Here is a 16,784-nt window from a genome sequence, read left to right as displayed (position 1 = left end):
GGGAGGAGCCGAGCGGGAGCGCAAAGAAGAGCAGCCCAAAGGTCCTGGCGGTGGCTCGGCAATGGCGGGGGGGCGAGAGAGGTTTGGGGGCCCCCCGTGAGAGCCGGGGGGGAACCCCGGTAGCCGCGGAGTGGGGAGAGCGGAGAGGGGCGATCCCGGAGCTGGGGGACCCCCGGAATGCTGGAGGGGGGGGAGCAGAGAGGGAGCGCCGGGCCCCTTAAGCGGGGGTCCCGGAGAGGGGGAAGGCCTTGGAGTGTGGAGAGGAGGGGGGGCCTTGAGGCGGGGTGGGAGCCGAGAGCGCCAAGAGGTTTGCGAGGGTGGGAGGCGAGAGAGGAGGGCCGGCCGGCCCCGGGAGGCAGAGTGGGGAGAAGTGAGCCCTGGGACCCCCCTGGCAACACTCAAGGGGACCCCGGCGAGTGGTAACCCCCCGGAGCCGCAGGACTCCTGGCAGCCCGGAGAAGGGGGACCCCCAGTGCAGGCAGAAGTGCCATCAGGCCAGACAGGGGGGACCCCCCTAACCCCAGAGAGCAGAGAGGGGGAATTCTGGGAGGGGATTTTGGGCTGAATGTTGGTGTTTTGGGGATTTTTATGGACACAAGATGCCCGGTGAGTCCTAGAGCTGGACTTGGGCAACACACTCACACCTTGTTTTCCCCCTCCCAGCAGGATTTCTGCTTCCCAAAGCTTGGTCGGATGGAGGAGGAGGCTGCGAGGAAGAGGAAGATGCCGCGGGCCCCCCAGGCAGGTGAGGAGGAAGTCAGTGCCCCTTTGGGTCGGTCTTTTGTGGCCGTCCTGCCGGGACCGGAGTTGGGGGGATGTCTTTGGGCTTCCCTGTGGGCCGGAGGCAAATCCCCTGCGTGTCCTTGTTGCTTCCTGCCCCAGGCCCCGAGGTGAGGCCGGAGAGCGTGGAGGACAAATCCCGGCGGCAGAGCCTGGTGGGAGAGGCCATTTTGAAGGGCTCCCCGGCGCAGGAAGGCAGCGAGGAGGAAAAGGGCCGGAGATGCCCCCGCAGGAGGGGCTGCAAAGCCAGCCCAGGGGGCTGTGAGGAGGAAAGAGCCAGCGTGAGCCGGGAAGGCGGCCGGAGCTTGAGGCGGAGCTGCGAGCTGGTGGTCCCTGAGCAGCCTCCCAGCAGGGAAAAGCCCTTCAGGTGTTTGGAATGTGGGAAGAGCTTCAGCAAGAGCACCAACCTCCTCAGCCACCAGCACATCCACAGTGGGGAACGGCCCTACACATGTAGGGAATGTGGGAAGAGCTTCAGGCACAGCTCCACCCTCTGCGCCCACTGGCGCATCCACACTGGAGAACAGCCGTACAGGTGTGAGGAATGTGGGAAGAGCTTCACTCGGAGCTCCAGCCTCCGCAACCACCAGCACATCCACACTGGAGAACGGCCCTACAAGTGCTTGGATTGTGGGAAGAGCTTCAGGGACAGCTCCACTCTCCTCACCCACCAGCACGTCCACACTGGGGAAAGACCCTACACATGTGGGGAATGTGGGAAGAGCTTCAAAACCAGGTCCACCCTCTGCAGGCACCGTCGCATCCACAGTGGAGAGAGGCCCCACAAGTGTGAGAAGTGTGGGAAGAGCTTCATCCGGAGCTCTTCCTTGACCTCCCACCAACGGACCCACCGGTAAGAGAAGCCCCGAGTGCCCCGACTGCGGGAAGAGCTTCGGCCGCTGCTCCAACTCCATCAGCCATGGGAGGACCCGCGTTGGATGATCCACAGGGACCCCCGTTGGGCACAGCCCTGGTGACCAACGTTCCTGGTGACCCCTGTTTAGCAGAGACCTGGTGCTGGAATAGAGTTCAAACCTGGAAGAAGAAGAAGGACTGGCACATCTGATGAGAAAGAGAAGACTCCAGTTCCCAGATAACATGAAGGTCCTGATGGTCTCCCCAAAGAAAAACCCTGAGAGACACCTGGTGTGAAAGGATGTACTGAGGGATGGGGCCAGTGAAGGTCCCACAGCCTTTCTTCACAACCATCCTGCAGGGTGGGAATAGGGAACCTTTTTGACCTCTGTGATTTATCTGTCAAGAAAGAATAGATGTCTGTCACGCTACCCCAAATTTAGCTTTGTGACTAAAGAAACTCTAAAACTCCACCTAAACCTGGAAAAATAGTCTAAAAAGAAGTCAAGGCTAAGGAGAAATGGAAGGAAGATTTGCATTGAAAGTGCTGGATGGGCCGAGGGGCTGATCCTGCCTTCCCTTCCCCTTTCAGGTGGCTCATGGGGTGAGAAATTTAAAGTTATGCACGCTGATTCCTTGCTTTTTCAGAACTAGAGTTTGCTTTCACTTCCCAGTGTTTTAGTAGATTGCTGGTTTGGTTTAGAGTTTGTGCTTTGGTTGCTTTGTGGTGTTCTTGCTGTGTTTGAAGTGTGTTTTTGTAGCCAGAGCCTCTCAGCAAGGCCTACGAGCTTTTCTGAGCTGGTCAGGGTTTGTCTTGATCAAGAGTGTTATTGGGTGAGCTGCTGCAGGGATTCCTTTGTAAAGGTGCTACCAGTTTGTGGGCAGTGGAATAAGTGGTGGGAGATTGTGCTGAGGGAGTTTCATTAAGTGCCATCACTAAAGCCTGGGGGACAAACGTGGTTCAGTCCCCCCTCTAGAATTGCTCTAAATTTCAACTGTTGGCACAATGCAAGGCTGAGATTGGATCCAGCAGCCCCCACAACCCCAGAGTAAGTTGGGAGCTCAGAGGGACCACCCCCCTTTCCCAACCCCCCAGTGCCCAAAGACCCCCATGGGACCGTCCATCCCTCCAGACCACCCCCCCTTTTCCACCCCTCTCCCTGTTCCTCCCACTTTTCCATGGTCCCCTCAATCCCCAGCCCCTCCCAGATCAGTTTTGGAGTCCCAACCCCCACTGTCTCCCCCCTCTCCCACCCCTTACACATCATTGCCCCAATCCCCACCCCCCTCATGCTCAGTTTGGGGCTCCCACCCTCCCCTTTTCCCCACTCTTCTGACCTCTCCCACCCCTTTTCCCTCATCTCCCAATCCTCAGTCCCCCTCCCCCTCCACTTTTGGGGGGTCCCACTCCTGTCCCATTCAGTATGAGGGTCCCACCACCCTTTTTCTCTCCACACCCGTTTTCCCACCCAGTCCCCCCAAAAAAGCAGTTAGGCGGAGTCCTGGGTGAGATTTGAGTTTTTTTGGGGGCTGCTTAAGGAGCTGTGGGCGTTTTAGGGGTTTCCCAGCACCTTTTGGGGTGTGTTGGGTGCTGTGTTGAAGGGCAGGTGCCCTCCCAAAGCCTCCCAAAATCAGGGCAGGGTTTGGGGGGTCCTGGCTGGGCCCGAGGCCACGGGGAGGGGCTGCGGCCGCCGGCGGCTCAGGAGCTCTGTGGGGAGAGAAAAGGGGGTGAGAGCGGGGTGGGGGGACAGGGGGGACACTGGGATACACCGAGACCTGGACTGGAGCCAGCGGGACCAGAACTGGGGCAACAGGGGTCATACTGGGAGCAACTGGGAGCATGTTGGAGGCAACTGGGATATACTGGGAGTGTCTGGGAGTGAGTGGAACCATAATAGGGGTGAATGGGAGCAACTGGAACCACGCTGGGGGCAACTGGGATCATCCTGGGAGCAGCTGGGCCCCTGCTGGGCTCATACTGGGATCACTCTGGGACTGACAGGGATCATCCTTGGAGTGACTGCCGTAACACTGGGAGTATGTGAGAGGCACTGCAACCATATTGGGAAGTACTGGGATCAAACTGGATTCACTTCTTGTGAAGATTCTTTACAGGCAGGAATTTTGGTAAAACCAGAGACGGTTCTTGCAGCTGTGAAGAGACTGATAGAAAGTGAGAAAGGACAGAAAACAGATCCACGAGACTGGGTCTAGGCCTTGGAGCAGTTGCAGAGGGCAGGAAACAGTGCCAGAAACACAGGGGGAAGAGAAGAACAGAGCAAGAAAGGTGCTGGTGCCTGGCCCCAGGGGTCGCTTCGTGACCTCCGAGGCAATTCCAGGGGAGCGTAGGGTGGGTGGAAACTGGGGTGGAACAGGGAGGTAATCGAGTCCAACCCTCAGCCCTGCCCAGGTCCATCCCCAAGAGTCACAGCCTGTGCCCCAGAGGATCATCCAAACTCTCCTGGAGCTCTGTCAGCCTTGGTGCTGTACCCACTGCCCTGGGGAGCCTGTTCAGTGCCAACCACCCTGGGGGGGAAGAACCTCTTTCTAACATCCAACCTGACCCTGGCCTGACACAACTCCAGACCATTCCCTGGGGGCTGTCCCTGGTCCCCCCAGAGCAGAACTCAGGGCCTGCCCCTCCTCTGCCCCTCCTGAGGAAGTTGGAACTGCCATGAGGTCTCCCCTCAGTCTCCTCTTGTGCAGCTGAACACCCCAAGTGCCCTGAGCTGCTCCTCCTAAGGCTTCCCCTGCAGAGCCTTCTCCATCCTGGTGGCCTCCTTTGGACACTCTCTACTGGCTCCATCTCTTCCTTCCATTGTGTCCCCCCCGAGTGCCCCACTATTGAGGTGAGGCCGCCCCAGGGCAGAGCAGAGCGGGACAATCCCCTCCCTGGCCTGGCCGGCCATGCTGGGCCTGATGCCCCCAGGACAGGGTTGTCCCTCCTGGCTGCCAGGGCACTGCTGACTCCTGGCCAAGTGGGCACCCCCCAGGACCCGCATGGCCCTTTGCCGGCACTGCCCACAGAGCACTGGCCCCCGGAGTGGCCAGCTGGGGACAGCTGCGTGCCACAGGAGCCCTGGCAGCCCTGGAGGAGCCCGAGATGTGGCAGGGCCTGAAGCAAAGCTTCCCCCGTGCTGGGGGGTGTCAGCAGCAAGGAGGTGCCGCTGTGCCGCTGTCCGGGCTGCGGGGGGGGATCCCCACACGGTCCCGGCGGGCAAAAGGTGCCCCAGAGCAGCCGAAAGGGCCCCCCCTGAGCGGCTGTGCTGGAAGGGGCTGCTCGGGCCGCTTGCAGCCGGTTGTGGGCAGGGGCGTTTCCATGGAAGTGCCAGGGCTGTGTGATGTGGGGCCTGCGGGTGCCCAGGGGCCACTGTGACCCTGCGGGGCCTCCTGGAACCGAGGGCACCTTGTGAACCTTTGGGCCCCGCCCTGGCCTGGGGTGTTTGAGGAGCCCCCCGGGTGGCCAGTCCAGCTGAGGGCCGGGGCAGGAGGAGAGGTCGCTGGTGGGCCGGCGCCGGGCTCCCCAGCCCTGGGCCGAGGCAGCCGCCTCCAGCCCAGGCCTCCTCCTGCCGCCGCCCTCAGCTGCAGCAGCGGCAGCCTCAGGGCAGCCGGGCCGGGCCTGGTCCCTGGGCGGGGAGGGGACAGGAGAGGCAGCACAGTCAGGGCAGGGCTGCCTTGAGTCAATCCTCTGCTGCTTTACAATCTACTCCAAATTCTTTGGATTTCTTTGGGGAACTTTGTTCAACTCAGCTCTGTGCTGCTCAGCGAGAGCACTTTCCATGACCGGGCAGGAATTCTCACCCTCCCCATTGCTCTCAGCCTGAACCCTGGACAGCTCTGAGGTCCCAAAGGGCTCCCTGTGCCCCAGTGCAGACTCGGGAGAGCTGCTCTGCCCACAAGTGACCTGCTGCTCAGCAAGCAGGTTCCCTGTGCTATTTGCACCTCTCTCTTGGTGGATGATCCACTTCAAAGATGCCTGAAAATAAAGTAGGTTTTTGCAAAATCAATTCCTCCCAACTCTATTTCCCTGTGCAGCTGAGCAGAGGGTGATGCAGAGGAGTGCTCAGGCTCTGCTGCCTGGAGCTGTCCCTGCCAGCAGCTGCTTCCCTGGGCCCAGGGCTGGGCCCTGGCAGTGCATCCAGAGCCCATCCCAGCCCTGGGTGCTCAGCTCTGCCCTGCAGAGCCCTCCCAGCACAGGGCACTCTGGTGCCCAGGGGCACCTCTGGCTGGGCAGGCTCTGATGGCAACATCAGAGCAACCCTGAGGAGGCTGGAAAAGCACCACTGCTGCTGCCTGTGAGGCCCAGGGGGCTGATTTCTGACACTCCCTGCACCATTGCCCTCAAAGAAGAACAGCTTTGGATTTTCCATGCTTCCTCCTGAATGGAGACATGAATTGATCTTTCCCATTGCCCATCCCTGGGAACCAGAAGCAGAACACTGGAAGTACAGGATCCTTCCCTTTCAGGATGCCCCTGCCTTGCTGCATTTCCTGAAAATTCCTCTTAGAAACCCCCAGCAGTCATTTGGAGCTGTGATCATTCCTGACATGTGCTGCACCGTCTCGACAGCAGAAGGGCCCTGCCCTGCCTTCCCCTGTCAACTGGGGTTTGCTCCTCGCCCACAGCCCTTCTCCCCCAGCCCTGGAGCAGCTCCCTGGGCCAGCTGAGAGCTGCCCCTGGCAGGCAGCAGAGTCCCTGCCCAGCACAGCACCCTGGGCTGCAGGACCCTGCTCTGCCCCACAGCCCTGGGCACCCCTGGTTGCACCCCCGGCTTCACAGCTCTGTCAAAGTGCTCCCCAACAGCCCCCTCCTCACCCATCCCATCAGCTGGGGCTGGGCCAGCTTTAGGAGGTGCCTCCAGGAGCTGCCCCTGCACTGCCCTGCAGCCCCAGACTGCCCGTGTGCAGCCCTGCCAAGATTCCTCCTGCAGGGAGCTCTCAGTTACCCTCCCAACCCTGAGCCCCTTGAAGCTCTGTGTGTGCCCTGCTGGTGTCCCTGAGCTGCCCTGGCAGTGCCCTCAGCCCTGCTGGGCTGTGCAGAGGAGCTGCTCCTGGGCAGAGCTGTCTCTCTGCAGCGCTGCCCGCTTGCCAGGAGCTCCCTGTGTGCCAGGAGCCCGGCCCAGCTCAGCAGCACAGACACAGCCCCAGGCACTGAATGACCCTCGGGGGTTGGGGATGAGTCCCTGAACATCAGACAGAGAGCAAGTTAAAGAAACCTCTGAAGAATTCCAAGTCAGATCCAAGTCCACAGTTTCTCCTGGCGTTAATGGGTCCCACTGAGGACCAGCACTCAGAAATTGTCCCCTGCTTCCAGTCAGAGCCGAAAACTGGAGGCAGTGATGACAGGTGGGGACAAGCAAAGTCCCGGGGTCTGTGATGCTGAATAAATCTGGCTTTGTTTTGTTCTTGCAAAGGGCCAAGGCCTGACCCCCAGCCCTGGGAAGGGAGATCCTGTGCCTGCCTCATTCCTCAGGGCTCTTGCTGGGGCTCTGGGATGTGGGGATGTGCAATGGCAAGGGCAGGAGCATTGGGCAGCACCTCTGTCTCAGCTGAATGAGACTGAAGTGTTTTGCTAAGGGGGATGAGTTATAGGGAAGACCAAGTTCCTCCCTGTAAGCCATTGTAAATCTGAAATTAAGAGACTCCAATTGAGGAAGTATGGAAAAAGGAAAAATAACAGCTCTTTATTAAATGATATCTGTGTATTGGCAGAACAACAAAAGAACACAAAACCAACCAAACAATGATCCTGTAGCCAAAAATGCCCTTCCAAAGGAAAGAGTTGGGAACTTTCTGCCTTTTGTCGCAATTCCAATCACAGCCAGCAGGGGGCGCTGTTTGGCCTGCCAATGGAGATTCCCCCAAAGCGAGGAGGGAAAAGGGGAAAAGGGGAGAAGGGGAAAAAGGGGCTCTTCCCACGAAACTCCCGCTGTCTGTGGCTGGTTGTGGCCGGGAATTCCCCCCTTTGGCCGATGAACACACGCCACTGCCAACACGAGAGCGGAGGAGGGAAAGGGCGACCTCCTCCCCAAAAGGTTCCTCTCTAGGGGGGTCAAACCTCTCCCATGAAGTCCGAGCAGGTCCGGGCTGGGGGCAGAACAGGGCGCAGGAAACGAAGGCAAACGGGAACCAGCAAACAGCCAGATGAGCAGGCCGAGAACAAAAGGACCTCGGAGCCTCTCCAACACACCCCTTGCCTGAGTTAAGGCCAAAGGGAAGGGCCTTGCCCTTTGCCCAGGAGAAAGCAAAAAACTCCACCCCCCCCAGAGCCTTCTGAGGGCTCCCAACCTGCAATGTGGGCTGGGCCAGTTCTTTTGTGGGTGTGAGTCACCCAAGGCAAAGCCCCCTCCCCCATTGAACATCTTTCTTTTCCAGTGGGGCAGGGGAAAGAAAAATTCCTGCTTGGTTTTTTAGAAGAAGTAAAGCTGTGACAGGGATCCCCTCCCCCCTGCCCTCACTGCCCCCCCCGTAACAGGGACTGAGGAGAACTGGGAAGCTTTCCTGGGAACACTGGGAGCAGCCAGCTGGGGTCAGAATAAAAGCAGGGCCGGGGGGGACACACGGCCCCCAAACTCAGCGTGGGGCTGGACTGGGGGGTCCCGGCTGGGCCCGAGGCCACGGGGAGGGGCTGCGGCCGCCGGCGGCTCAGGAGCTCTGTGGGGAGAGAAAAGGGGGTGAGAGCGGGGTGGGGGGGCAGGGCGGGCACAAAGGCTGTGGGTAAGGGGGGGGACAAAACCGCTGGGGACCCCCCTTTACCTTCTCCCGCAGGTAGAAGCCGAGCCCCAGCGCCAGGAAGACCAAGCCCAAGACGAAGCCCCCGACCCCCACCAGGATCTTGCTGCGGACGGTGTCCGGTGGCATCTCTGGGGGGAGCCGGGGGGGTCAGCACCCCCAAAACCTCCTCCCACGCACCCCCCGGCACCCCACAGAGCCCGGCCCGCTCTCCCCCAGCCCACCCAGGACTCCCTGAAACCTCCTGCCAGTCCCTTCCCAGCCTTTTGCGATCCCATCAAGCCCTTCCCAGCCCCTTTAGGACCCTCCAACCCCCCTCTTATCAGCCCCAGCACCCACCAAACTCCCTCCCAGTTGCTCCCAGTTCCTCCCTTTCTCCCCCGACCCCCCTGCCAGTGTGCCCCCGGGGCTGGGGGGGCCGGGCCGTACCCCAGTGCCGGCTGAGGGGGTGCTCCAGGCTGACGTGCTCCACCTGGCAGCTGTAGGTGACCCCGCGCCGGGGGGGGATTTCCAGCAGCACCAGCACCTGGCAGCTCCAGTCCCCGGTGGGGACCACGTCGGTGGCCACCACGTGCTCCGGCAGCTCCTGCCCATCCTGGAACCACCTCACCTGCACCGGCGCAGGGTAGAAATCCATCCCGGAGCAGAGCAGGCGGCCGGGGCCGGGCTGGGAACTCGACGGCACCAGCGAGATGGACACGCTGGGGGGCACTGGGAGGGACGGGGGAGACACTGGGCTGAGCTGGGGGGCACTGGGAGGGAGGGAAGAGGGCTTGTAGGACATTAGTAGGGATTGGGATGGGAGTGGGAGGGACTGGGATGGCAGTGGGAGGGACTGGGAATAGAGTGGGGGAGAAAGGGATTGGCTGGGGGGGCACTGGGGAGAGAGTTGGGAGATGTGGGAGTGAAGTGAGAACGACTGGGAATGGACTGAGAGGGTCTTGGAATGGACTGTGAGGGTCTGGGAGTGGAGTGAGAGGGACTGGGGTGGACTGGGAAGGAAGCGCTCGGGCCTTGGAGGCTGAGTCGTGGTGAGGGAAGTCTTTGGTTTGGGTCTGCCTGGCAACTGGAGCGTCATCAGAGAGACGCGCTGGGATTGGCTGAGGGGCGTGAGCTCGGTGGCCCCAGCGGGGTGGAGACGCGGGGGGGGCACTGGGAGAGACTGGGATGGACTGGGATGTATTGGGATGGACTGGAGTGCACTGGCAGAAACTGGGAGAAACTGGGAGAGACTGGAGTGGACTGGGAAGAACTGGGAGGGGGGCCAAAGGACATGGGGAATGGCAGAGGGAGGGCTGAGGGGTCTGTGGTGATTCCCAGGGAGGGTTTGAAGGGCTCCAGGGTCATTCCCAGGGCAGGGCCCGAGGGGACCCACTGTGACCCACACTCACCTCTCCACGGTGAACGGAGCATCAGCCTTGTAGTTGTACCGGCAGTACCTGTCCACCGCAGAGCGTTTGTACTCCAGCCATTCCCGTTTACTGTTGAAGTGCCTGGCCTGGATCTCCCCATGTGGGGTGTCCCCCACATAGACCCCCACATCGCTGTCGAAGTGCAGGAACTGTTCCCGGTTGTAGATGTGCCTCTCGACGAACCTCACCTGCTCGGTGCCGTTGATGAAGTGACACTCGTGGTTTGTCATCAGCTGGAACACCCCTGTGTGTGCAGGACACGGGTCAAGGGGTGCCCCGTTCCCCCCCGCCCCTCAGGCCCTATTCCACTCCAACAGAGTGGGAGCTCAGGGGGCCACCCCGGACCCCCCTTTCCCACCCCCCTCTGCCCCACGGACGCCCCAGCACCGGCTCTTGGCTGGGGGGAACCCCCCCATCAGCCCCCCGGGATGGACAGGGGGGTTGGGGACCCCCCCAATGTGGATCCGACCCCCCCAGAGCCCCAATGAACCGCTCCAGGGCTCAAGGGACACCCAGGGACCCCCATGGCACCCCTCTGCCTGCTCTCCCACACCCCCTTGCCCCCCTCTCCCACCCCTTTCCCACTGTCCCCACAATCCCCAGACCCCACCCCCCCTCACTTTGGGGCTCCCACCACCCTCCCACTCACTCTGGGCCTTCTGACCCCCCTCCCACTCACTTCTGGGGCTCCCAACCCCTCCTATCTCCTGCCTTTCCCCCCTTTCCCACCCGACCCCCCTTTCCCACCCCCCTGCTCACCCGACAGCTCCTCGCCCGCAGCCGGGGGGGCTCCCAGCACCACCAGCACCGCCAGCACGGCCCCAGCTCCCCGCACACGCTCCATGCCCAGCGCCGGACAGCTTCTGACAGCCCCAAACCAGCCGGGCGGCGCCGTTTTGGGGGGTTTGGGGCGCGCTGGGCTTGGCTGAGGGCGCAGTTGGGACCCTTTTTTCGAGGCGTCTTCCCGGCGACTGATGAGTCATCAGCGCGGCGCGCTGGGATTGGGCGCGGGCGGCGTGGGCGCTTTGGGATTGGCTGAGGGCCGTTGGGGGCCCCCGCGGCAGCCCCGGGGCTGGGGGGCTCGGGGGGGTCCGTGGGCTGCGGGGGAGGGGGGAGCTCAGGGCCCACCAAAAATGCCCAGTCAAAGCTCCCAAAGCTCAGGGAACCCCAAAACCGGCCACCCAGGGCTCCCACAGATCAGGGGAACCTCAAACAGAGGATCAAGTTGTCCCGGAGCTCAGAGTTGCCCCAAACAAGAGGGAGATGGGGGGCTGAGGATGCCCAATCCCCCTTTTCCCGGCATTTTTGGTTGTACTGGGTCTTAGTTAAACAAGATTACAAATTAGAAATTAAGAGACTTCAGGTGGAAGTGTGGAAAAGAAACAACTTTTTATTAATAAAATCTGAATAAACAACAAATGGTGCAACCAAAAACTTTGAGAAGAAACCAAACAAAGTCCCAAATCCGCAGGTGGGGGGGAGAAACTGTCCCGGCAGTTCAAAGCTCTCGCAGCCCCGTGTGCTCGCAGCCAGCAGTGAAGGAGTCCCTTTTCCCAGGGGCAGTCCCCAAAGCAGAACACCTCGCTCCCAGATGGGTCGGGCTCTCTCTCTCTCTCTCTCTCTCTCTGTCGTTCTCCACGAGGTGTCCCATGGGGAAAAAACTTCCTCTCAGGGAAAGAGAACAAGGTGGTCAAAACCAGCTCCCGCTCTGTCCGGTCTCGGACAAACCCCAAAAGCCCCCGAACAAAGGACCCCCCGCCCTCCCCGCGGCCACCGCGGTGTCCCCGAGAGCCGCCCTCCCCCCACTGCCCCTGCCCAGCGCCTGCGGCGCCGCTCCAACCCACCCCATCCCGGGAGACACAGATGGCAATGGGGGGGACACTGGGAAACAATTCCAACACCTCTTTTCAAACCTCTGACACCTGCTTCCCAGACATTCCCAAAGAAGGGGCTTCCCGTGGCCTCGAGCCAGGGACCAACCTTTGTATTGAACCAACTCCTGGAGAGACACGTTCCCATCCCTGTCCCCATTCCCATTCCTGGGGTTCCCATCCCTCTCCCCATTCCAATTCCTGGGGTTCCCATCCCTCTCCCCATTCCCACTTCCTGCTGTGCCAACCTGCTCCCAGTGTCCCCGTTCCTGTCCCCACTATCCCTATCCTGGTCTCCCATGTCCCCATTCCCATTCCTGGTTCCCGCAGAGGAACTGCCGGATGCCGGAGGAGGGAGCCAGGATTTATTGCCCAAAGCAGGAGATTTTCATACCCAAATTAAAGCCTCAGGAATAATTGTGTGTCGTGGGTCAGAAATTGTGTGAACAGTTTCTGTTGCATTTCTGTGATTTCTCCCCTGGCATGGCTGGGTGCAGGTAGTAAAAAATGCTGCACCACTAATATGGCTGCAGGCCTTGTGCCAAGATGCCAAGGAGGAGTTTTTGGGAGGTGAATAAAGTTTTCTCATCTCCTATGACCACCTGTTGTGGTCCAATTAGCAGTGGACAGCAGAGCATGTTTTCCTTATGTTACCAATGTAGTGTGAACAAGAAGCTGAGCATCATGAGCACTATATAATCTGTGTTTCTCCTAATAAATCCGACATTTGCCTGATCATATTGATCCTGGAGCAATCTGTCCATACCCTTCCATCAACAATTGGTGCCCAAACAGGGACTCCAAGTTCGTCAGTTCTTCGGGACGTGAGGCGAGCAGGAAGAGCCGAAGGAAGCAGCTGTTACAGGCAGCACTGCCCCAGTGCTGTGAAGAAGGCCGTGCATGGCAAAAATTCAAATCTCCCCCTGATCCGGTGAGTCAGCTGGTGGGAGCATGGGGGTCACACCTTCCAAAGACGAAGAAGTAGTGCAAAGGCTCCTACAATATATAGTCTCTCTAAGAGAGCCAAATTATGATAAAAAAACCCTTGAAGGGTTAATAGTTTGGGTGAGAGCTAAGAAGCTAATTCCGTCCACTCAAGCCGCCTTTGAGGTATCCATGTGGGATGCTATTAAGGAAGAGTTATGGGACGAGATTTCTAAGGGATCAAAGGACGCTAAAAAATACCCTCCGATTTGGCGTCTGATAGTTGAATCGCTGCAAGACTTAAGTACGGAACAGCGAAAACTTATAATTGCTCAAGGAACTTTGTCGGGAGTTAGTGAGACTGCGGCGTGCCTCCGAGCCGATAGGTCTGTTAGCGGGGAGGTCCTAGTGCCTGCAGAGACTGTAAGAAATGCAGGAGCAGCGGAGAGCGACGCTGGCACTCTGCCAGTGCCACCGCCCTTCACTGCGCCTACTCTGCCAGCACTACCATCTTCCATTGAGCCTGCGCAGCCAGCAGCCCCTCCTTCAGCCGCGCCTGCTGTGGGCACGGAGTCATCAACTGCTTCTGAGCGTGCGTCGCCCGGAACAGAGCTGCCGGGAGCCTCCGCGCCGCTAGGTGTCGCTGCACCGCTGCCGCCTGGAAGCACCATGTCGCCTGAAGTTACGTCATCAAGAGCCGACGCCTCTGAACCAGGAAGAGACCCTCAGAAACTTGTTACTATAACAACGAGATCTATTTTGAAAAAAGCTGCTGCTACACCGATTGAAGCTGCCGCGGGAGAAATTGCCAGCTTCGTACCAACACTCCAGCAAAGGAAGAAAGAAACACTCTATCAAGACAACGTGGAACAGCGATCTTCCCTGCTCCCGTCTGCCAACTCACCCTCTGAGAAGGAGAGCCCGGAAGATAAAAGCGACAAGATTACTATGCTTGCAACAAAAGATCAAGTGGACAATTCGTTACGCTGTTTCGAAGAGCTTAAGTCTCATTTCACAGAGAGACAGTTCGTGCCGCAAAATCCAGGTTTTTCCCAGGTTGCAGCTTTGCCAGCAGCGCCGGCATTGCCCCCTCCAAACCCCTCTCCTGGGATGCCCAGGGTGGAAACTTCTGGTTTGGGGGTTCCAGCCTTGCCAGGTGGAGGGAGGAGGAAAGGGGGGGTGAGAGTTAGTCCAGCACAGAATTGGAGAAACATTCTACAGGCTGCTGCCTCTGAAGGGGATTTTAAGCTCTTAGAATCTAGTGCCTTTCCTGTATTTATAGATAATGCAGGAAATAATTCCTGGGAAGCTATAAATTGGAAGCTCATAAAAGAGGCAATGGCAGCTATTTCACAATATGGTTTAAAAAGCAGTTATTCACAATCAATAATACAACATCTTTTTTTCTGCGCATCTGCTAACACCATATGATATTCATATAATTGTATCTATGTTACTTTCCCCTCCCCAGCAGCTGGAATTTTTCATCGAATGGAGTACCAGTTGTGCTACAGTGGTTGCACAGCCTAGGCAGAAAGGACACCCTCTCTTTGGTGTTTCTATTGACATGCTCATGGGTTTTGGTCAGTACAACAGTGCATATTTGCAAAATCAGTTTCCAGATGAGGTATTAAAAACTAGTCAGGCTTTAGCTTATAAGTCATTGCTTATCATAAGAGATGCAAAGTCAAGACTCCCATGTATTTCAATTAAGCAGGGACCCACAGAACCGTACGATCAATTTGTAGATTGTTTAAATGAGTCAATAAATTCAGATCCAGACATAGATAATAACATGAAAGCAAAATTCTTAAACATGCTGGCCTACAATAATGCTAATGAAAATACAAGACAGGTTTTGGGTACACTACCTAGGAGTGCTACTACAGCCCAGTTTTTAGAAGCTGCTGAAAACATGGTCCAACAAGACAAAGCAACCTATTCAGCTGATGCTACAACTGCAGCTATAAAACCCCTTTTGTCTGTAGAGACTGACACTTCTTCAGATTCAGACATAAGTTCTGATGATGATGAAAAAAGAAGTTAATGCTGAAGTTTAGAACAAGTCAGCAACATTCCCAGAATTTTTTTTTTTCGGAATTATTGAATAATAGAATTAGTATACTGGAGTTTGTTGTAGAATACAGCTGTTATAGGTTTAGACTTATTAGCACGAGAGTATTTAGTGAAGACATTAGTGATTTAAGATTTTTTCACACACTTTTGCACAAAGAAAAAGGGGGAAAAGAAGGATATCAGTTCTTTTCTATTGATTTGCAAAAGTGTTTCATATGTTTTAAGTTTTTTGTCCACAGGTGTTCTCTGATTATCTGCACATGGATGAGGCTCTGGAAAGAAGCTGGTTCTTCAAAACAGAGCTTCAAAACAACATCAGTGTTGTTGCTGTTGCAGGTGACAGTGAATTGCCAAGAGGGCACAGTGTTTAGTCTTATAGAGAGCGCAATTTTTAGGTATTATGAGCACAATTTTTTGAAGAAGTACATAATTATAGAGGTTTAGAATTTAAGAAGGTGTGTTGTGTGAACTTTAGATTATTCACTATATATTAGTAAAAGAAAGTTTATCTATTTGGTTAGGAAACTTTAACATCATAAGGTACTGGAGAATTGTAACTTTTTAGCTCATAAAACACACATATGGAATTCAAAAGTATGATTGTGCGGATGTTGACAGTGGCCACTGTGAGAGTTTGTATGTGTGTATGTGTGTGTGAATGCCTGATGATTAATGTGTTTTGATCCAACAACTACAAAACATCTCTAAATAAACACAAAAGACACATAACAAAAATAAATAAAGTTCCATTTCCAGAAGTGTTTTATACTGAATAAAGATGTTCAAGAAGAAATCCTATATTTAGAAAAGCACTTTTAAGAAAATTTAAGAGCACAAACCTTGAAATTAAGTTTGTTAATGTATTATTATTGTTATATGTAATCTTGTTTATTGATATGTTATTGGTACATTAAGGAGTATTACAGAAATGCAAATCAAATTGTTCAAAAACAGAAAAGGGGATTTGTTACAGGATGAAAATTGTGTGAACAATTTTCTTTACATTTCTGTGATTTCTCCCCTGGCATGGCTGGGTGCAGGTAGTAAAAAATGCTGCACCACTAATATGGCTGCAGGCCTTGTGCCAAGATACCAGGGAGGAGTTTTTGGCAGGTGAACAAAGTTTTCTCATCTCCTATGACCACCTGTTGTGGTCCAATTAGCAGGGGACAGCAGAGCATGTTTTCCTTATGTAACCAATGTAGTGTGAACAAGAAGCTGAGCGTCATGAGCACTATATAATCTGTGTTTCTCCTAATAAATCCGACATTTGCCTGATCATATTGATCCTGGAGCAATCTGTCCATACCCTTCCATCAACACCCAGGTGTGTTTGTGTTACCAGGTGTGTGTGTGACTCCCCAGGTGTGTGTCTGTGACCCCCCAGGTGTGTGTGTGTGACCCCCCAGGTGTGTGTCTGTGACCCCCAGGTGTGTGTGTGTGACCCACCCCCAGGTGTGTGTGTGTGACTCCCCAGGTGTGTGTGTGACCCCCAGGTGTGTGTGTGACCCCCTAGGTGTGTGTGTGTGACCCCCCAGGTGTGTGTGTGTGACCCCCTAGGTGAGTGTGTGACCGGCCCCATTGCTTTGTGTGTGACCCCCACCAGGTGTGTGTGGGTGACCCCAGGTTGTGTGTGTGTGAGCCCTCCCAGGTTGTGTTGTGAGACCCCCGGTGTGTGTGTGTGGAACCCCCCAGGTGTGGTGTGGGACCCCCAGGTGTGGGTGTGTGACCCACCCCGCCCAGTTGGTGGGTGTGTGACCCCCAGGTGTGTGTGTGACCCCCAGGTGTGTGTGTGACCCCCAGGTGTGTGTGTGTGACCCCCCAGGTGTGTGTGTGACCCCCAGGTGTGTCCCCCCCCAGGTGACCCCCCCTGTCCCCCCCAGGTTCGAGTCCCTCCGGGCCCGTTTGGCGGCGGCGGCGCTGTGGCTGCTGAGCCGCTGGGGGGCGCTGCCGCACGGGGAGCAGCTGCAGAGAGTCCTCCGGGCCTGAGGGGGGCGCTGCAGGAACCCGAAACCGCCCCAAATTACCCCAAAAATTCACCCCAAAAATAAATCCTGAGTGGAACAGCTGCAGAGACTCCCCCGGGCCTGAGGGGAGCGCCGGAGAATCCCAAAGCCGCCCCAAATAACCCCAA

General features: G+C 56.8%; 2 protein-coding genes and 1 pseudogene across 2 annotated transcripts; 1 reads left to right on the top strand and 2 right to left on the bottom strand.

Moving 5' to 3' along the window:
• The first annotated feature begins 1,133 nt into the window (after positions 1-1,133).
• On the top strand, positions 1,134-2,289 carry LOC120325149 (annotated as a pseudogene).
• A 5,960-nt stretch (positions 2,290-8,249) lies between these two features.
• LOC113982206 (class II histocompatibility antigen, B-L beta chain-like) lies at positions 8,250-9,053 on the bottom strand. The gene is made up of 3 exons (XM_039390654.1): positions 8,797-9,053; positions 8,392-8,498; positions 8,250-8,289 (listed from the first exon to the last, which is right to left on the bottom strand). Exons 1-3 carry the CDS (start codon positions 9,002-9,004, stop codon positions 8,281-8,283), a joined length of 324 nt encoding a protein of 107 aa, XP_039246588.1. The 5' UTR covers positions 9,005-9,053; the 3' UTR covers positions 8,250-8,280.
• A 701-nt stretch (positions 9,054-9,754) lies between these two features.
• Positions 9,755-13,245, bottom strand: LOC120322454 (class II histocompatibility antigen, B-L beta chain-like). The gene is made up of 2 exons (XM_039390651.1): positions 13,083-13,245; positions 9,755-10,023 (listed from the first exon to the last, which is right to left on the bottom strand). Exons 1-2 carry the CDS (start codon positions 13,243-13,245, stop codon positions 9,755-9,757), a joined length of 432 nt encoding a protein of 143 aa, XP_039246585.1.
• Positions 13,246-16,784: the final 3,539 nt, after the last annotated feature.

The sequence above is a fragment of the Pipra filicauda genome, unplaced genomic scaffold (genome assembly GCF_003945595.2).
Source record: "Pipra filicauda isolate LSUMZ 115617 unplaced genomic scaffold, ASM394559v2 scaffold853_size65428_pilon, whole genome shotgun sequence".
In the NCBI taxonomy this organism is placed as follows: domain Eukaryota; kingdom Metazoa; phylum Chordata; class Aves; order Passeriformes; family Pipridae; genus Pipra; species Pipra filicauda.
The sequence above is the reverse complement of the archived record's forward strand: the minus strand, read 5'-3'. Positions and strand labels throughout refer to the sequence as shown.

What these genes read in the sequence shown, in the direction of transcription:
- LOC113982206 (XM_039390654.1), bottom strand. Translation starts at nt 9,004, where the DNA reads ATGGATTTCTACCCTGCGCCGGTGCAGGTGAGGTGGTTCCAGGATGGG. An exon ending in CCCCCTCAGCCGGCACTGGG is followed by an intron (nt 8,499 to 8,796) that starts GTACGGCCCGGC and finishes GGCTCCCCCCAG; the next exon opens with AGATGCCACCGGACACCGTC.
- LOC120322454 (XM_039390651.1), bottom strand. Translation starts at nt 13,245, where the DNA reads ATGGTGCTTCCAGGCGGCAGCGGTGCAGCGACACCTAGCGGCGCGGAG. An exon ending in CGCAGGCTCAATGGAAGATG is followed by an intron (nt 10,024 to 13,082) that starts GTAGTGCTGGCA and finishes CTGCACACACAG; the next exon opens with GGGTGTTCCAGCTGATGACA.